Here is a 19428-nt window from a genome sequence, read left to right on the forward strand (position 1 = left end):
TAACTTTGCAAAAGACGAAAATAATCTAAATTATAAAATAGTCTAAAAGATAATAAAAAAGACAAATTCTTTCGGGCCTTCGAAAAGCTTTAAATGATATTTTTTAGTCTGAACTACGATTACGGGTTTCACCGAATAATATAATGTAAGTCTTTGAACAAATTTCGATTTGATATATTATGTCCTATGGTTGAATCTAAGTTAAAAGCAAGGTTTAAAATTTCGACCTGTATCGAGGTTTCGGTTGAACGATACAGTTTCAGTATCATATAGTGCCGTACCATGCCGATACAATTTCAATATTTTTTTATTTATATATATAGTAATTATCAGATAAATATGTTTATGGTGTATATAAAAATAAGTTGTATATTAATTTTATATAAGTTCTCAATTATTGAGTAACTTAATATTATTAGAAAAAATATTTAAAAATGGCTTTATTTAAATAAAATTGATATATTAATAACTCGAATTAAAATGGATCTATAATAAAGTATATAAATTAGTATAATTATATAAATTAGCTATTTATTCATTTAATTAATTATTAATTAAATAATATATATTTTAAATAGTAAAAAAATATTAATTAAAAAAATACAAAAATAATAAAAAAATTATCAGAATATAAATCTAATTTATTAGATTTTTAAAAATTTTTTTAAAGATTTTTTTTAAAAATTATAAAATGAAATTTAAAATAATACAAAATAATAAAAAAATATATTAGAATATAAATAAGAGTTATTATATTTTTAAAATTTTTAAATGAAATTTAAAACATTAAAAAATAAATTTTTAGAATATTAATTCATAAAATTTATTAAATTTATTTTTAATTTTAAATATATTTTTTTTATATATATTTTATTAGGATAATTTAATTAGGGTTTATAAAAGCCTGTTCGAAATATCACACATCCTTAGGAATTGTTTAAATTAATTAAATAAAATAATTAATTTCTATCGGGAAAAGAAATTACGGTTCATGATTTGTCGGGGGGCATCCAGCGGCATCGGAAGCGTTGTCGAATGCCTCCGGAGGCACCGAAAGCGTTGTCGGACGCCTCCGGAGGCACGGGAAGCGTTGCCAGACGCCTCCGGAGGCACCGGAAGCTTCACCAGACGCCTCCGAAGGCACCGGAAGCTTCGCCAGACCCGACTGGCAGTTTCGAGACGGGGATGCCTCCTGTGCCGATTTCACCCGTCCTGTGGAACAGTAAAACCCATCCATGCCGGCGGCACGCAATGACATTTTATATACTGGTTAAAAGTTATGGTCGCTCAAAGCTTTTACCGATCCCACTCTGATCCTGCTATGATCCCACCGATCCTGCTCCTATCCCACTAAAAAAAAATGATCCTTCATGATCCAGGATCAATTCGATGTTATGGATCGTAGGATCATGCGATCCTACGATCCAACCATCTTGATTTTGCAAACATGGACTGCACCATAATCTCTTTGATTGCACCAACATTATGGTCCCTTTGGTGTACCATATATCCTTCTTCGATTTCCAATGGACCTTTACGTTAGGACCGAATGACCGAGCTAGAGGGTGAATAACAATTACAACTTGCAAGTATGCTTTTCATCTACTCTTACTTTTAGTAGAAAGGTTACATAAACAATTAACAACATCAATCAAATTTTTATCCCACTAAGTTGGTCAGTTATATGGATTCTCCTATTCTATTGAGCTCTATCCTCTACTATATCCTTATCTATATTTAAATGAATTTTATGTTGTTATTTTTGGTTGCCAATTAAGTTTTTTTAATCTCCCTTTTCCTCGATTTATGTGTGTATTTATTATGATTTTACATAGCTTAATTGGGGCATTTATTGATTACTTAAGTATATGTATCAACTTAAATGTATCTCTTGGAGTTTTTTTCTCTCAACAAGGGGCGCTATGACTTTCTATTATTTCTTATCATGCCCATCCTCGTATGTCCGCACATCATTTGCACATAAACAATTAACAATGGAAATAAAAATATAAACAGAATCACACTTACAAGATCGCAAACACGTTGTTTTAATGTTGTTCGGTAGTTCCTAGACTCCTATTCCATAGCCTAAAAATTCAACTCTGTACTCTTGTGAATGCTTTGTGAAGTCACACTATCAATTTAGCCATAGCAAAAATATACAACAAATAACACAAGTGCTAACACGAGATTTCACATGATTTGGAACAGTTCTTACTTTACGGTCTATTCATGACCTTTGACTTTTGAGGAGTTTCTCTCTAATCCCACTAATTTTCTAGCTCTAGGAGGTGGAGAAACCTCTCACCAGAAGTCTTCTTACAATATGGGGAAAGCAAATTAAGCAAGTAAGAAAACACAATAATGAGGATGCTAGAATTATAAAAAACAAGAGCACTAGGAAGTAGGACAATGAACACAATTCACCAATCTGGATAAGCTCCGCTTGGTCCTTTATTTATAGCCTGATAGTTGATTTCAAAGAAGCTTTACTTTGTTGTTCATAACACCCCAATCAACTTAACCTTTTCTAGTCGATTGTTTTCGCTATCACATCAACCTTTTGCCTAGCAATGGATTTCACAGTCGATTCAATCGGACTCTAGTCGACTGATCTGTTGTCAATGATTCCTTCATTCGACCGTGCCACTGTATTGTGTAAGCCATCTAGCGGCTGGAACCTTCCTCTGCATGATCAACAATCTTGTTTCTGTCTTCTGTTAGGATCTAGTCGACTTCTTAGTCTACTGAATCCTAGCATTTGATTGTATAGTTGACTACTTGACTCTGCTCCAAATAGAAAACTGTTCACAAGCAGACAATCCAGAGTCGATTGAGATTAAGATCTAGTCGATTGGAGCATCAACTATAACCAAAATGCATTCACTCGATTCTCACAACTCACTTAGGAGTTTACTTGTTGCAACTCTACTTTGCCCAAGTGGTCTCGAATGCACCAAGCCTCTTGGCTAATCCACATGCTATCCTTCGCTCATTCATTAATGTAGTCCTCTTGTCCAACTTTCGTCAAATTTGTCAGCTGAATTCTTCTTGTCTTGCAATTCCTTAGATGTTCTATGGCTGAATGCTTCTTGTCTTGTAATTCCTTAGGTGTCCTATATCATCCTTCTTCTTTGATATGTAGCTTGATGTTTGAGCCATTGAACTGATGCCAACTTGCTCGTGCTAAGTCAAGCTCTGAGAGTTTTGCCAACACCAAATCAATGCTTTTCGTCCTGTGGTCCCTCGCATCTCCCATACATTTAAGCCATTGAATAACAACTTGACCGGCAGTCATTAACCATGACTGGACTTTGTCAAGTTACAAGCTTCACGAGCTTCGTGTGAATCTTGCAAGACAGTTTCTGCACAATTTAATGCACACATGACTAACACTGAAAACTTAAACTTTTCCCCAACACATTAAAACACCTTTATTGATTGTGACCACTTAGGATATGATTGCTGTAAGAAAAATAACTTTTGCCCCCATTTATGCTGGAAATTAACTTGAAAAACTTGGTATTTTTCAAGGAAAGAACTTTAGTGGGAAAAATAATTTAGTGATAAATTTACCAAATACTATATGACAGTCTCAAAGTACTTGGACCTTCTAAAACATTTCCGAAAATCATTTCCAAAACCTTTCTTTATCCTTATGTCACGTGTGTACCTCATCGCTTCTTAGGAGAATTACTGGTCTTACAGTGAATCCTTAATCCACCCTCTTTCTCTTGACCTATCTCAGACCTTTTTGGTTCCCTTTTCTTTACGGCTTAAGCTCCTTGATATATTGTTGTGACTCGATGACTAATCATATGTGTCCATTTTTTCCCTACTTTCTTGTATTGCACAACTGATTCCTACAGTCGCCACTTGAACCATAAGCTTATATATCAAGTTGTGTTTTTCAGTTATGAGGTTTGGGTTGGTTATGAATTTGCAACACTGTTTGGATTTCTTTTGCTATCTTGATCATACCAGCTGCACTATTCTGTCATGCGACCTCAGCACTATTTCTGTCAGGTGAACTCACATTGGTGCAAAACATTTAATACCTTGGTTTACTATGAATTGGCCATACGCCAAATTTAACCTCGTTATTACTATTGTTGTCATTCCTAATTCTTCATCTGCTGGTTTCTACTTTGATCCATCAACGAATTTTTGTTCATAATTATTCTGAATCACTGACATTAATTTTTTTTCTCTTTTCCTAGGAGATTTGCCATTCTATGCTGCTGCAGATGAAAGAATTGTTGAAATACAAGGTGAACCTATAAAGGTCCTTAAAGCTCTTGAAGCTGTCATTCAACACCTCAGGAAGTTTTTGGTTGATCATAGTGTACTTCCTTTGTTTGAGAGACGTGTAAGATTTCTTCCAATTCTCAAATGTAGCCCCAATTAGGTAGATGTTAATTAATCATTTTTTGTTCATTTACCTTTTTTTTAGTACAACATGCCGGTCACACAAGAACGGCCAGCTGATGCATGGGGTGAAATCAACCAACCTTTTGGCTACAATGGACAACAATCTGCAGTTTGCAGTGACTATGGTTTTCCTATTAAGCAAGATTCTTATTATCTTGATCATGAATCTCGTTTAGAATCACAAGTACAACGTGGTGGACTTTCATTGTATGGACAAGATCTTGCTGTGCCAGGTTTGCATTCTTCAGCCATAGGGCATCCTGGAAGTGTCTTGGAGGTACTTATCCTGCTGCTGTCGCCTGTTTTATATGTTTATATGATTACAAAGTTTGAATCCTTCGTGGTCATGTCGTTCTTAGTTGTTATCTAAGATAAAAAGAATCCATAACTATATTTAAGAGTGAATCATATTTATATACAAACTAGGAATCTATATTAGGAAACTATAATTAGGTATAATTAGGCTAATTTACAAATTTGCCTAATTGACCGATATATATTACCTAGATAATATGGTAAATGGTAACTAATATTTTATACAGTCATGGTATATATATATATATATATATATATATATATATATATATATATACATATAATACTTCCCCTCAAGTTGGAGCATAGAGATTAATCATACTTGTTACAAAGATAATAAACTCGAATCCCATTTAAAGCTTTTGTGAAGATGTCTCTTAGTTGTTCCTTAGTCTTCACATATCTTGTAGAAATCAAGCTTTGTTGAATTTTCTCATGAATAAAATGATAATTAATTTCAACGTGCTTAGTTCGCTCATGAAATACTGGGTTCGATGCAATATGAAGAGCAGCTTGATTATCACATCACAGTTTTGTTGGTTCTAAAATTTTAAATCCTACTCAAGAGTTGATATATCCAAATTATTTCATGCACAGATTGTGCCATAGCCTTATAACTTTGCACTAGATCGTGACACTACATTCTGCTTCTTACTCTTCCGCGAGACTAAATTTCCTCCAACAAAGATATAAAATCTTGAAGTAGATCTTCTATCTATTTTGGAATCTGCCCAATCTGCATTCGAAAAACATTCAATATGATTATGCCCATGATTTTTATATACGATATCTCCCTTCAAGTAGCACAAAATTTGCTCTAATACTGCCCAATAATGAACAATTGGAGATGACATGAATTGACTGACAATATTAACCGAATATGCAATATCTAGGCGGTAAGGTAATTTAACTTTCTAACCAACTTTCGATATCTCTCAGGATGTTCAAATAGTTTTCCATTTCATGTGAGGTGTATGTTCTGAGTCATTGGAGCACCATAAGACTTTGCACCTAATTTCCCTGTCTCAGTTAGTAAGTCGAGGACATATTTTCTCTGAGATAGAAATATACCATTTTTACTCCTCGTAACCTCAACATCTAAGAAATACTTTAGCACCCCTAAGTCTTTCGTATAAAACTGAGTATGAATGAAATATTTAAGAGATGAGATTCCCATAGTATCATTTCCAGTGATAACAATGTCATCCATATACATAACTAATAGAATGATACCTACTACTAACTGCCTGTAGAACACAGAATGGTCAGACTTACTTTTCATCATACCAAAATTTTCAATCATATGACTAAATTTTCCAAACCAAGCATGAAGACTCTGTTTCAAACCATATAAAGCTTTTCGGAGATGACAAACTCGCCTTGACTCCCCCTGAGCAACAAAACCAGGAGGTTGCTTCATATACAACTCCTCCTGAAGATCATTATGAAAAAAATATTGTTGATATCAAATTGATGTAAAGGCCAATCATGAATAGCAACCATTAAATTAAACAATTGAATAGATGTCAAGTTTGCAATAGGAGAAAAAGTGTCAGAATAATCCACCCCATAGGTCTGAGTATAACCTTTAGTAACAAGACATACTTTTAATCTGGTAACTAATCCATCTGGATTGACTTTAATTGCGAATGCCCATTTGCATCCAATAGCTCGTTTCCCTGAAGGTAGATCGACCAAGTCATTCATCTCCTTTATCATTGCATCTTTCCAACCAGGATGCGATATGACCTCACGGATAGTTTTAGGAATATAGATAGAGTCAAGTGAAGCAATAAAAGAATAAAAGAAAGATGATAAGCCATTATAAGAAACAAAAGAAGTAGGATAACTACACTGACATTTACCTTTGCGTAATGCAATAGGAAGATTATCTCCCGGGATTGGATCTGATGACGAAGAGTAGTAGGTGTAGGGCATGAATCAAGAAGTTGACGTCTGGAGTAGACTTGAATAATAGGAGGCTTGGCAGGAGCCGATTTCGAGACAGGTGCGGAGGATGTGATAGAATACATCGACAAATCATTATTCTCCCTTTGATGAGTTAGAATATGTGAGGATGGGAAATAAGGTGTATCTTCCACAAAAGTAACATCAATTGAGACAAGATATTTATTAATACTGGGACAATAACACCTATAACCTTTCTGAAAATGAGAATAACTGAGGAAGATACACTTTAAAGACTTGAGATCTAATTTAGTAACATCCGGACGAACATCTCGAACAAAACAATTGCTATCAAATATCCTAGGGTTGGTAGGACACAACGACTTATTGGGAAAAATGATTTTGTAAAGGATCTCATCATGAAGAACAGAGGATGACATGCGGTTAGTGAGAAAATATGTTGTAGAAACTGCATCAACTCAAAAAGGTTTGGGAACATTCATTTGAAATAAAATAGCTCATGCAATTTCAAGAAGATGTCTGTTTTTACGTTCAATCACACTATTTTTGGGATGGAGTATCAACACAAGAGGTTTCATGAAGCATACCATTTTGACTCATATAAGACTAGAATGAACCTGACGTATATTCCTTGGTATTATCACTTCGCAAAATACGGATGAACACATTAAATTGAGTTTTAATCAAAACAGAGAAAATAATTCAGAATGATTTTTCATTAAATATAATCAAGTTACACGAGAATAATCATCCACAAAAGTAACAAAATACCTAAAACTAGATTTAGACAAAATAGGATAAGAACTCCAAATATCAGAATGAACTAATTTAAAAGGAATAGTAACATGTTTATTTGCTCTAGAACTTGAAATAATATGGTGATGTTTTGTAAACTGACATGACTCACAATCTAATGAAGACACTTTACCATATTATGGATCAAGTTTTTTTAACAAAGGAAGAGATGGATGCCCCAACCTACAATGAACCTCGAAAAAAGAAATACAAGCAAAAGAATTTGGGAGCGGTGTGGTAAGGATGTAGAGGCCTTCAGACTCATGTCTTTTACCAATAATCTTCTTCGTTAAAAGATCCTAAAATAAGCAATATTTGGGAAAAAATGAGATGCAACAGTGAAGATTACAAGTTAGTTAATTGATAGAGAGCAAATTAAAGGATAAATTTGGTAAATGTAAGACAAAGGAAGCAAAGGTGTAGGATTGATTGTTCTAGACCCACGAACACAAGATAGAGACCCATCAGCTAAAGTAACGGTAGGAGTGTTAGCTTTGGACTGAATAGTAGAAAAGAGACTAGAATTACCTATCATATCCGTGATCCCAGAATCAATGACCCATTTGGAGGATAAGAAAACAAGGCATGCATTGTGTTTACCTGAATCAACAATAGTAGTGAGAAGATGAAGACTTGAGTGATTCCTGATATTGTGAGAACTTAGCAAATTCTTCTGTAGAGATAAGAACCGATTTATCGGAGACATCATTAGTGGATGCAATATGGACCAAGTGTTTTTGCTGATTTTTGTATTGAAGCTTTCTACACTCAAATTTTGTATGGCCTGGCTTACGATAGTAATTGCACACAATATCACCAGAATTCGACGTTCAAGTGTGAAAGTCCTGGGAACCTCCTTTATGTCCATTGTGACTTGTTGATCTTCCATGTAATTAGTATTGCGACTTACTAAAGCACCATTAAGCGGAACAAGTATAGTACTTTCTATACGGAGAATGTGACTAAATATATCTTGTAGAGAGGAGACCTCTGAATCAGAGAGAATTTGTGACTTAGCTTACTCAAAGTCAGGAGATAGGCCAACGAGGAAGTTCATGATAGCCATCTGCTCTTGTTGACATTGTTGAACCTTCACATTAGGGCTAAAGGGCAACAACATAATTAAGCTATTCATATGTCTTCTTGAATTCCATAAAATAGTTGATTAGAGGTTGATTTTGTTTTTCCACGCGGTAAAATGCTTTGCAAATCTCATACATGCAGGAGAGATTCCCTTTTCCAGAGTACAAAAATTCCAAGTAATCCATTAGTTCTTTAACATATTCACAGTGATTGATCAAACCAATTACCTAACTATCAATACAATTCCGAATCTGAAGGAACAAACGAGCATCCTCTCTAAGCCATGTCCGCTTCGAATCATCTTGAGGAGGGTCATCAGTCAAATGACGTCAATACTTCGTAGGTAAAGACGAACATTTTTACTCCAATCCAAATAGTTTGAATCATTTAACTTATAGTCCGTGATTTTAGACATCACAGGCACCACATTCGTTATAATCGAAAGCTTATTTTCAACCATAAGGTTTTATCCCAAAGGAAGTCAAATAAGAGACAAAGCAAGGAAGAATTTTTTGTTTTATGTCGAGAAGAAGACCAAGATGGCAGTGGCTGTTTTTCCCTCAGTTGTGTTAGGGTTGAAGGTGATGGTGTGAGGCAGCAACAAAGGAAGACTTTGAAGAGCAAGCGAGAGGCGGAAAACGAGAGATTGATTGAAAAACCATTGAGGAAATTATTAAGGATTGGAATGCTGAGCTACAAGAGCACTGCAAAATTCCAAAAGCAGGCTACAGCGATAGCTGAATGAGATATGAGGATTAACGACAGCTTGAATTAATTGAAACACATTAACAGGAGGATGACAAAGCTCGGGAGAGCATGAAAAGCGAGAGGTGAACAACGACAGAAGACGTAGGCGCTGCCCGCGTCGAGGTAGTGGTCAAAGGATTTACCTTGAGGATGTAGCTTCGTGCATGCCAAGCAAAAGATAGAGGATGCCGAAGCGTGGTTGGAGGTAGCGAGAGGCGTGGCCAAGGGGCTGCGAGCTTGTCGGACCAACTCGCTTTGAGAGCCACTGCAGTGTGTGTGAGTTACCTTTTAGGGTTTCCCTCTCTTGGCCGTGTTTTGTATTTGTCCTCCTTGTCGATGGATCCAATGGACATCGTTGCTAGGGCATTCCGATGCAAGGGGGAGTTGGTGCGCAGGTGATGTACAGACGGTGTAGCATGCGAACCCCTGTACATGGAGGTTGCGACGGTGGATATAAAGAATGAGAAAAGAACAAGAGTGCAGTAACGACGTGGTTGCAGCGGTGGAGAGAAAAGAACGAGAGGGCAGTAACAATGGACCATAATTTAAAATCCTATGGCTATGATACCATATCTGAGATAAAAAGAATCCATAACTTTATTGAAGAGTGAATCATATTTATATACAAACTAGAAATCTATATTAGGAAACTATAATTAGGTATAATTAGGCTAATTGACAATTTACCTAATTGACCCATATATATTACCTAGATAATATGGTAACTAATATTATATACAGTCATGGTAATAAATATATTATATATATATATTTATATATAGATAATATTAGTAAGTAATTTCTTATTATAAGCATATTGCTAAGAGCCCAAACAAAGTTGAAATCTTTGTGGCTGTTTCGTTCTTGATAAATAATTTTAGTTTCGGCCAACATTTTACTTAGAGCCCAAAATCTTGAGGGGTGTACAAGCTTATTAGCTTCATTGTTTTGTTTTTTGAGTTTTAGCCATGTGCATCTGGTTGAGGATTGTGGGGACCATGAGTTGAGGCTTTCCGGTCCACAGCAAAATATTTAATGCCTTGTGGAAAATAAGGTACATAGAGAACAAAGAAGAAGAAAGGTAAGAGGAAATAAACTCATGATCACAATAAGGGAGATGCAAATTTGTGTGGTTTTACTAAGAATGCCTACATCCATGGCCACAAGGAAGAAAATTCGATTACTCAAGACACTGGTATAAACTGAGATGAGTGTTTTAAAAAAAAAACCTAATCTCACTTCAAGGTTTTCCCTTCTCATAGATCAGGGAGTTGAGGCATGCAGTTAATCTTAAGTGTCATGCAAGTCTCCACTTAGGATGACCAAGTGGACTGAGATTGGGTCAGATTTGTGCCATGAATGCCTGTTCAACTGTATCTCCGTTTGAGTTGACATGTTGGTTGATTGACACATTACTGGCACATAGGTTTGGCATATAATCAGTTGATTTGGTAGGCTGAACTCCAAGATAGGCCTGCATGTCTGAATGACTTGAACATGCTTGACTCCCTTAATCAACCCCAAATCTTTGTGTAGGGCAATGAATTAGGCTTCACTCCAATGCAACTCAATTTTCTTTGTGCTTTTACTGAACACTAATGGCAAGGAGATCTACATGTAGAGTATATAGTTACTCAAACATTATCAAGAGAGCTTCACTTCCACTGCTCGCTATGTAGATCCTGTATCAATTGACATTGAAGATACCTTTTTGTTGATTTGATGTTGTATAAACTTAAAACATTTGACCTTCTCCACTGTCATCCCCTATCTGAGCTTAGTCCACTGAGAGGGAAGTTTTGTGCAACGTGGTTTATAGTAATGTCAAAGAAAATTACAACTAAATTAATCTAGATGTATACCTCAAATAGGAGCATTGCTAATCACTGCACAAACTTCAACAACTAGCCTTTTGTTTGCACCAATTGAGCACATTATTCTCTTTCATTGACCCCACTTAGATTCACATCATTTATATTCTCAAATTTAGTCTTTCATGGGGTTTGATGTATTGTTTTATTAATATGCACATCTCATTATTTTATCATTTAATGCTCAAATCAAAGCTTCATCATTATGGTGAAACACTATAATCACTCCCATCAATAGCGTAAATGAAAAATGCACATTAATAGGCTTATGCCTTGTCGATGCAGTAAATAAAAAAGGGAGAAAGGCTCACATAATGCCTGAGAGTTAACTCTTTGCATTCAAATGTGGGGATATTTGTCCCAATATGCTCATGACATGATAATGTACCAAAATTCCTCTAAAACACGAAGCCGAAATCTAGATCACATTGTTGGCTCAAGGTGTGCTTCATTAGCATATTCTTTGTATCAATATAAGTTACTTGCTATTTTATTTTGGGGTGTTTTCATTATGTTTTATGTTTATTTGGCAACGCTAGGTTTCCGTTTCTTTAAAGAGTTTCATTCATTAGTTTGTATTATTGAACATATAAAATTCATGTCAAAGAGAACCTTAGCCAAAACTCCAAGAAAAAGGTAGATTAACATTTGATCAAACTTCTACAAATCAACAATCTAGATCTTAGGATTTTACAATCCTACAATCTAGATTGACCTAAACAGTCTATGTCTCAACTAGGATCTTAATTTGGCCAGCATCTTATAAATTGCAATTTGATCCTACATCCAACGATTAAAATACAGTTCCGTGTTGCCCAGCACGGACGGATTTTATCGTTCCGCCTCCGGAGCGAAACCGGCATAGGAGGCGGGGTAATTTCGTGTGTCACGGATAGATCACAGAACTCAGAAGGCATTAGAATCGCGTCGCGAATTGTGTTGTGTTGTGCGACAAAAGGATCGTGCGTTGTGAACGGAAGGAATTGTGACAAAAGGGGAGGCAGGGGCGAGGCGAGGCAGACAAGAATGATTTCAATTTGATCTAAATGAGTAGGTGGCTTATCGGAGGGGACGAAGGTGTACTGGAGGCTTCGGAGATGTTGCGGGACTCCTCCGGAGCCGTTGGAAGTGGTCCCGGAGGTGCCTTTGACCACAAAAGACACGGAGTCGTTGCATCGCGACGGCACAGGAGGCATCACGGGACGCCTCCGGCATCGCCGAAAGCGTCGTGGGACGCCTCCGACATTGTCGAAAGTGTCGCGGGATGCCTTCGGTGTCAATGAAAGCATCGCCCCGGAAGCATCACCGAACGCCTTCGGCTTTGCCGGACCCCTTTGGCACAACCGGACACGGCGTGGGGCTCCTGTGTTGCGTGTCTGCATTTGAAAAAAAGGAAAGATTTAAATAATTCAAATATTTCTCAACTAGATGTGATATTTCGAAGAGGTTTTTTATAAATCTTAATTAAATTATCATAATAAAGTATAAAAATATATTTAAAATTTAAAATTTAAATAAATTATATTAATTAATATTCTAAAAATACTTTTACTATTTTAAATTTTATTTAACAATTCTAAATATTTTTTAAAAAACATCACATTTATATTCTGATAATTTGTTATTATCATTATTTTTTTAAAATAAAAAATTTACAAATACATTAAAAAAATAATTTGAAATTGTTAAATAATTTTATAATTATTTTTATAATTTTAAATTTAGTTTTGAATTTAAGAATTACTTTTTTTTTTTAAATTTTTTTTATAAAATTTTAATAGGCATTATGCAAAAATATTAAAATATACAACATCTCAAAATATAAAATATCTTTAATAATCAAATCTTAATATACATTTATATTTATATTTAAAAAATACTGAAACTATATCGGCACGACACAATACGATACTAAAATCGTTCGTTCCGATCAGGGACCTGAACCTTGGCACAGGTCCAGATTTTAAGTCTTTCCTACATCTATTTAACATTCCTATGTAGGATCTTAGTCCCAAGCCCAACACCTTGGAACAACTTGAATTCCTGGTTAGAGTATATTTAAATTCAATCAGACACTTTAACAATTAACATTTACTATAACAAATATTTTTTTTCATGTCTTGTTAGTGAGAGTTTTCAATTATCAACAATTATTTTTGTTCTTCACAAAACCAAAGAATTATTTTTAATTATTGTTATGAGTAAGCATCTTATAATTTATCAATTATTTTATAGTTCCTACTTGCTATATAAAGATGCAATACTCTAAAAATTGTATTATATTCTTACTATATAAATAATTTTATTTATGTTTGATATTGAAATAATAGTGTTTAAACTATTCATATTAATACTATATAATATTGAAAGATAACAGGTATTATAAATTATAAATATTAAATAAAATGTTCTTATTAAATTGTAGGATTTTCTAGTCTTTTGCTTTGATCCTATAATCTAACCTATGGACCTTTTCATGATCCACAAGAGAATCTTAATTATGACAACTTTGATCAGATCGCTAGTAGAAAATCCCAAATTACTAGATCAAATATAGAATTGCCTCCATAATCAATCAATACCTAAGGCAACATACGAGAAAATTTACCTGCCAAAGTTTGAAGGTCAACTTTTTAGACCCCAAAGAATAACCATTGAGCTAATCTTTCCAAGGAAAAATTAGTAGAAAACTCAATAAACGATTAAATCTAGGAAGCCCTAACTTAACTCTTACCCCAAATATAAAAGGAAAAATTAGTAGAAAACTCAATAAAAGATTGAATCTAAGAAGCTCTAGCTTAACTCTTACCACAAATAACAAAGGTAAGATCTTATGTTGATAAATTAGTGTCTTAGATGAATCACAACCATAAGCAAACATTGCCACTTATTGCACCATTGAATTAACCACAATAACAATCTCAAATAGTCACCATAACCAAGTTGCTCGCTCGAAAGAAAAAAAGTAACAAGTTTCTAGGGTTAATTAGAGACCAATATTCTTGTTGGAAACTATTCTTCCCTTGAATGTTTTGGTACATGTGTAGAAGACATAAGAGATCGGGCTACTTATAGTAAATGTCTAGTTTTCCTTTTGGCCATTGCCCATGTCTTTCAACACGAGCTTAAATGAAAAAAGTCCCTTAGACTAAATAGGCTAAATGCGAGTGAAATCTGCTGCCTTGCTCAATGCTAAAGTGGATATCTTGGTGAGGGACGAAGGCTGTCTTGCACCCATGAAAGCACTCATTTGTTGTTTGACAAAGTCCTTAAGTCATGATGGTGCTGTGGAGGTGATAAAACAATAATAGAGAAGAAAATATTAACTAGTGAGATAGATTAGGGTTAGATACTCGTTGGCATCGACTTTAATATTTATAGAGGATCATTATCTAAATCCTAAGTTGTAGGGTTATTCGGCCGTATGTATTTATAAAGGATCTGTATCCAAACTCCAAACCCCAAACCCTAGGTCCGTTGCACCTAAGGGATTATGGGCTGCAAATCATGGGGGGCCATGTCTAATTATGGCTCGCAAGTGAGTAGGTGCTAGGATAATGGTGAACTCGAGAATCAAGCTCGGTATAGGGAGCTCAAAATGCTCAAAGTGTTTGGAGGAATAGTTGGTTAGGTGACTCAGGTATCAAGTCACATTAGATATTTTGAAGGACCAACTCTGTGGAGAACTGGTGAAACTAAGTGGGATGAAGAACTCAAGAAGTCATTGCAAGGCACTCTAAAGTCTGGCTAATCTGTAGTAGGGTAGTAGGAAAGTTCCGCTAACCTAGAATGGGGTCGATATTAGTGGTATCACTAGTCCCTTCAAACCAAATTTAGGTATACAAGATTCGATTAGGGCCAAATTGGAGAGCAGTTGAAGAAGAACTTTCCCTTATAGTGGGGTCAGAAAGGCAAAGACTGAGTTGGAGAGGTCGGCTACCAAAGAGTAAAGCTGATAGAGGTTGAGCTGGGAGCTAAGTTTGAGTTGTAGGTATAGTGCAGAATTTAAGACTTGTGTAAACCTTGGCAATTTGGGAGAATATTTAAAAGTCGATTTCGAAATCGGGGCAAACCTTAGTGGTCTAGGAGAAAAATATCTTCAAGTTAATCCCTAGGCCAAGGTAAATCTCTATGGTCTGGGAAAATATTTGAAAGTTGATTCCGAGACTAAGGCGAACCTTAGTGGTTTTAGAGAAATTTCCAAAACTCAATCTTAAAGGCATGAGCAATAAGGGTGAAGAACTTGATCTTAAGGTTGCAGGGTCTAGGAGAGACATAACCTGAAGTTGATCCTAGAGCCATGGGTTAAGGAGGAATAGTTTGATCCCTAGACCATAGGGATCTGGGAGATATATAACTATAAGTGAACCACAGAGCCATAGGCTAATAGGGAAGAGCTCGATCCCAAGACAGTAGGGTAATGAGAGATATAATCATAAGTCGACCCTACAACCGTGGGATAAGGGTGAAGAGCTTGATTCCAAGACTAGTTTTTTTTTCGACCCTTGAGCCATGGGCTATGAATTGAGGGGAGTAATTATCAAGTTGAACCTAGGTTGTTAAAGGCGCGCCTGAGGCATTAGGCCCACAAGGCGCTGAGAAAAGCGCCTTCTACCGCGCAAGGCGGGCGTTGTTCGTCAGGCGCGCGCTTGTGCCGGCCTAGGGCGCCTTCGCGCCTCACCGAAGGCGCGATCGATACGCATCGCACGATCAAAGCACATTGTGCAATCCTTCAGGTTCACGATTTCTAACCAAAAAAACATTTCAAACCTAATTTGGTTTGGAATTAGGGCACGGAGAAGAAAAGGGAAGAAGAAAAGAACGGAAGGAGAAGAAGAAACCTGAATTCGAAGAAGAGTCGCGCCATCGCCCAGGTATTTTCTTCGCTGCCGCCGCCGCTGCTGAGTCGCGTCCGTCGTTGCCCAGGTATGTGTTTTTTCCATCTTTTTTTTTTGTTTTTCTATTCTTCACTTCATCTTCTTCTTCGTCTGTTGTAATCTTCTTCTTCGCTTCTTCGCTTCTTCTCTTCTTTTTCTGTTATTTCTTTTTTTTTCTTCTTCTTCTTCTGGTCGTTTTCAGTGTTCAATATTTCAACGTTTTTTCATCACCTTCTTTTCTTCTCTATGTTATATCTGCTTCCTCTGTTTTCTTGTTTTTTTCCCTTCCTGTTGACAACAAAAGTGTAGCTTCTCTTTGTTATATCTTCTTCCTTTGTTTTCTTTTTTTTCCCCTTTCTATTGACAGCAAAATTGCTGCTGCTGTGATGCTGCCCCATTTTTTTTCCTGTTTTTCTTTTTTTTTTATTTTCTGCTGCTGGTACCGTAAAAAACTGCTATCCAGTTTTTTATTTTGTTGTTGGTCCTATTTTTTTTTCTTTTTTTTCCCTGCTTTTCTTTTTTCTTTTCTTATTTTTCTATTGCTGGTAGTGGTACCAGTTGTACAGTACTTTTCTATTATTGTTGATGCTAGGTACAGTAGTTTACCATTCCATTAATTCATTAAAATATTTTTTTATTTTATTTTAAATTTTTTAGGTTATTTTCTTATTCAATTATCATGGAAGGTAGTAGTGATACTCCAACATATATATCAAAAGCTCCGGAATGGAATTATTTTCAAAGAGTTAATCCGAATAACAAAAATGATTTGATTTGTAACTTTTGTCAAAAAGTTACAAAAGGAGGTATCTATTGTGCAAAACAACATCTTGTTGGGGGGTTTCGAAATACTACGATTTGCAAAAAATGTCCGCCTCATATACGTGAAGAAATAAAAAATTTCATGGAGAAAAAGGCGGAGGAAGACAATCTTTCTAAACTTGCGACATTAGACTTTGAGGATGTAGACCCTCTTGGTGATGATATTGATATGAATGATATTGGAGCTAAAGCTGTACTACCTATAAGTACAAGTACAAGTTCTAGATCAGTGAATATGCAAAAAAGGCCAAGACAAATAGGTCGAATGGATACGTATTTTGCTCCTAATGTGCAAAAAAATATTGAAAGTAGAAAGGGTAAAGAGAGGCAAACTACGATAAATGAGGCATACAAGAAAGAATTGAGGGAAAAAACTTGTATGACTATAACTGAGTGGATGTATGATGCGGCAATTCCTTTTAATGCCGTTAACTATTCAAGCTTCAAAAGGATGTTGGACTTGGTTGACCAATATAGTGTAGGTCTAAAAGGACCTAGTTATCATGAGGTGCGGACTCCTTTTCTAAAAAAGGTTGTTGATAGTGTGACTAATGATTACATTAAGTTGTGTGAAACAGAATGAGCAAAGTATGGTTGTAGTTTGATGGCAGATGAGTGGACAGACAAAAGGCAGAGGACATTGATTAATTTTTTTAGTGAATTCTCCTAAAAGTTCAGTTTTCATCGAATCGGTTGATGCTTCTGATTATGCAAAAACTGGAGAGAAAATATTTCAGTTGCTTGATCGATTTGTGGAGCGTGTAGGAGAAGTTAATGTTATTAAAGTTGTTACGGATAGTGCAAGTAACAATGTGCTTGCTGGTAAGAATTTATTTAATTTTTTCTTATCATTATGCTTTTTCTTATATATGTTAAAATTATCTAGTTTTCTAACTTCTTTTATAGGAAAATTATTAGAAGCAAAAAAGCTACACTTATATTGGACTCCTTGTGCTGCTCACTGTGTTGACTTGATCTTAGAAGATATTGGGAAATTGCCTGATTTTAAAGTAACATTGAAGAAGGCAATGAGTGTGAATGCTTACATTTATGTTCGCCCCGGTATGGTAAATATATTGAGGCAATTCACAAGACAAAAAGAGCTTTGTTGGCAGGTGTCACAAGATTTGCTACTGCTTTTCTCACTCTTGAAAGGATACACCTACAGAAGCAATATTTAAAAAAAATATTCATTTCAAAGGATTGGACAGAGAATAAATGGACAAAAGAAGCGGCGGGGAAGAAGGTAGCTAAAATCATCATGATACTTAGATTTTGGAGCAGTATTGTGCATATTTTAAAGATATATGACCCTTTAGTTCGTATTCTGAGACTGGTTGATGGTGAAAGAAAACCTGCAATGGGCTATATTTATGAGACTATGGATAGAGCAAAAGAAACAATTATGAAGGCCTTTAAGGAGAAAGAAGAGAAATACAAAGAAGTGTTTGAGATAATTGATAAGAGATGGGAATGCCAACTTCATCGGCCTCTGCATGCTGCAGGACATTATTTGAATCTAGAATATTTTTATTCATACACAGATTCAAATATCTGCGGAGAAGTGGTGAATGATTTATTTGAAACTATGGAGAGATTGGTTTCAAACGCTGCCGAGCAAGATAAAATCACTGCCCAGCTCTCTATATATCGAAAGACAGAAGGACTATTTGGGAGGAATGTGACAGTTAGATATAGAAGAGCATTATCTTCAGCAGAATGGTGGGAATGCTACGGAGCAAATACCCCAGAATTGTAAAAGTTTGCTATTAAAGTGCTTAGCCTCACTTGTAGTGCTTCTGGTTGTGAGCGCAATTGGAGTGTATTTGAGCAGGTATGTAATAAATATAAATGTTTAATACTATTAGTATGCTACTTTTATAAGTAGAAAATATTCTTTGTTATTTTATTATACTTATTGTGATTTTTGATATTTTGTAGATTCACAGCAAAAAAAGGAATAGGCTAGCTCAGCATCGCTTAAATGATTTAGTATTTGTGAAATATAATCGTGCCTTAAAACTTCGGTATGACACACGTGATAAGATTGATCCCATCTCTTTGACATATATTGATGATAGTAATGAATGGTTGATGGGTAGAATGGATGGAGAAAGTGATAATGAAGAAGATGAGTTGGTTTTTGAAGGTGATGACTTGACATGAGATGTCGTTGCTAGGGCTAATGGAGCTAAAGAGCCTGAATATTGTACTAGAGTAAAAAAATATTGCATCCATAACCTCTAGTTCACATGCTAGGCCTAAACAAGTCGAGAAGGGAAATACATCTTCCTCTATGAGACACTCATCTCTAAGACTTAGAGATGAAGAAGAAGAAATTGAATTTGAAGAAGATGAAGATAAAGAAGAAGAATACAATGAGGATGATCTTGAGCATATGATTAATTTGACTTATTACGCTTGTTTTGATGAACTTTGTTAGTTTAAATTAGAAAATTGAAACTTTTATTAATTTTATCATGGTGTTGTTTTGCTTGTCGTATTTGATATTGGTGTGTGTGGAATATTAATAGTTATCATATTTGACATATTATATG

General features: G+C 35.4%; 1 protein-coding gene across 1 annotated transcript in view; it reads left to right on the forward strand.

Annotated features, from left to right (window-relative positions):
* Window positions 1-19428, forward strand: part of LOC121969772 (RNA-binding KH domain-containing protein PEPPER-like) — a 52000-nt gene that overhangs the window by 17784 nt on the left and 14788 nt on the right. Inside the window, exons 3-4 of the mRNA XM_042520015.1 lie at window positions 4221-4369; window positions 4454-4708. Coding sequence (XP_042375949.1) covers window positions 4221-4369; window positions 4454-4708 — 404 coding nt within the window. The remainder of the gene's footprint in view (window positions 1-4220; window positions 4370-4453; window positions 4709-19428) is intronic.

Source organism: Zingiber officinale, chromosome 4A, assembly GCF_018446385.1.
Source record: "Zingiber officinale cultivar Zhangliang chromosome 4A, Zo_v1.1, whole genome shotgun sequence".
Taxonomy (NCBI): Eukaryota; Viridiplantae; Streptophyta; class Magnoliopsida; order Zingiberales; family Zingiberaceae; genus Zingiber; species Zingiber officinale.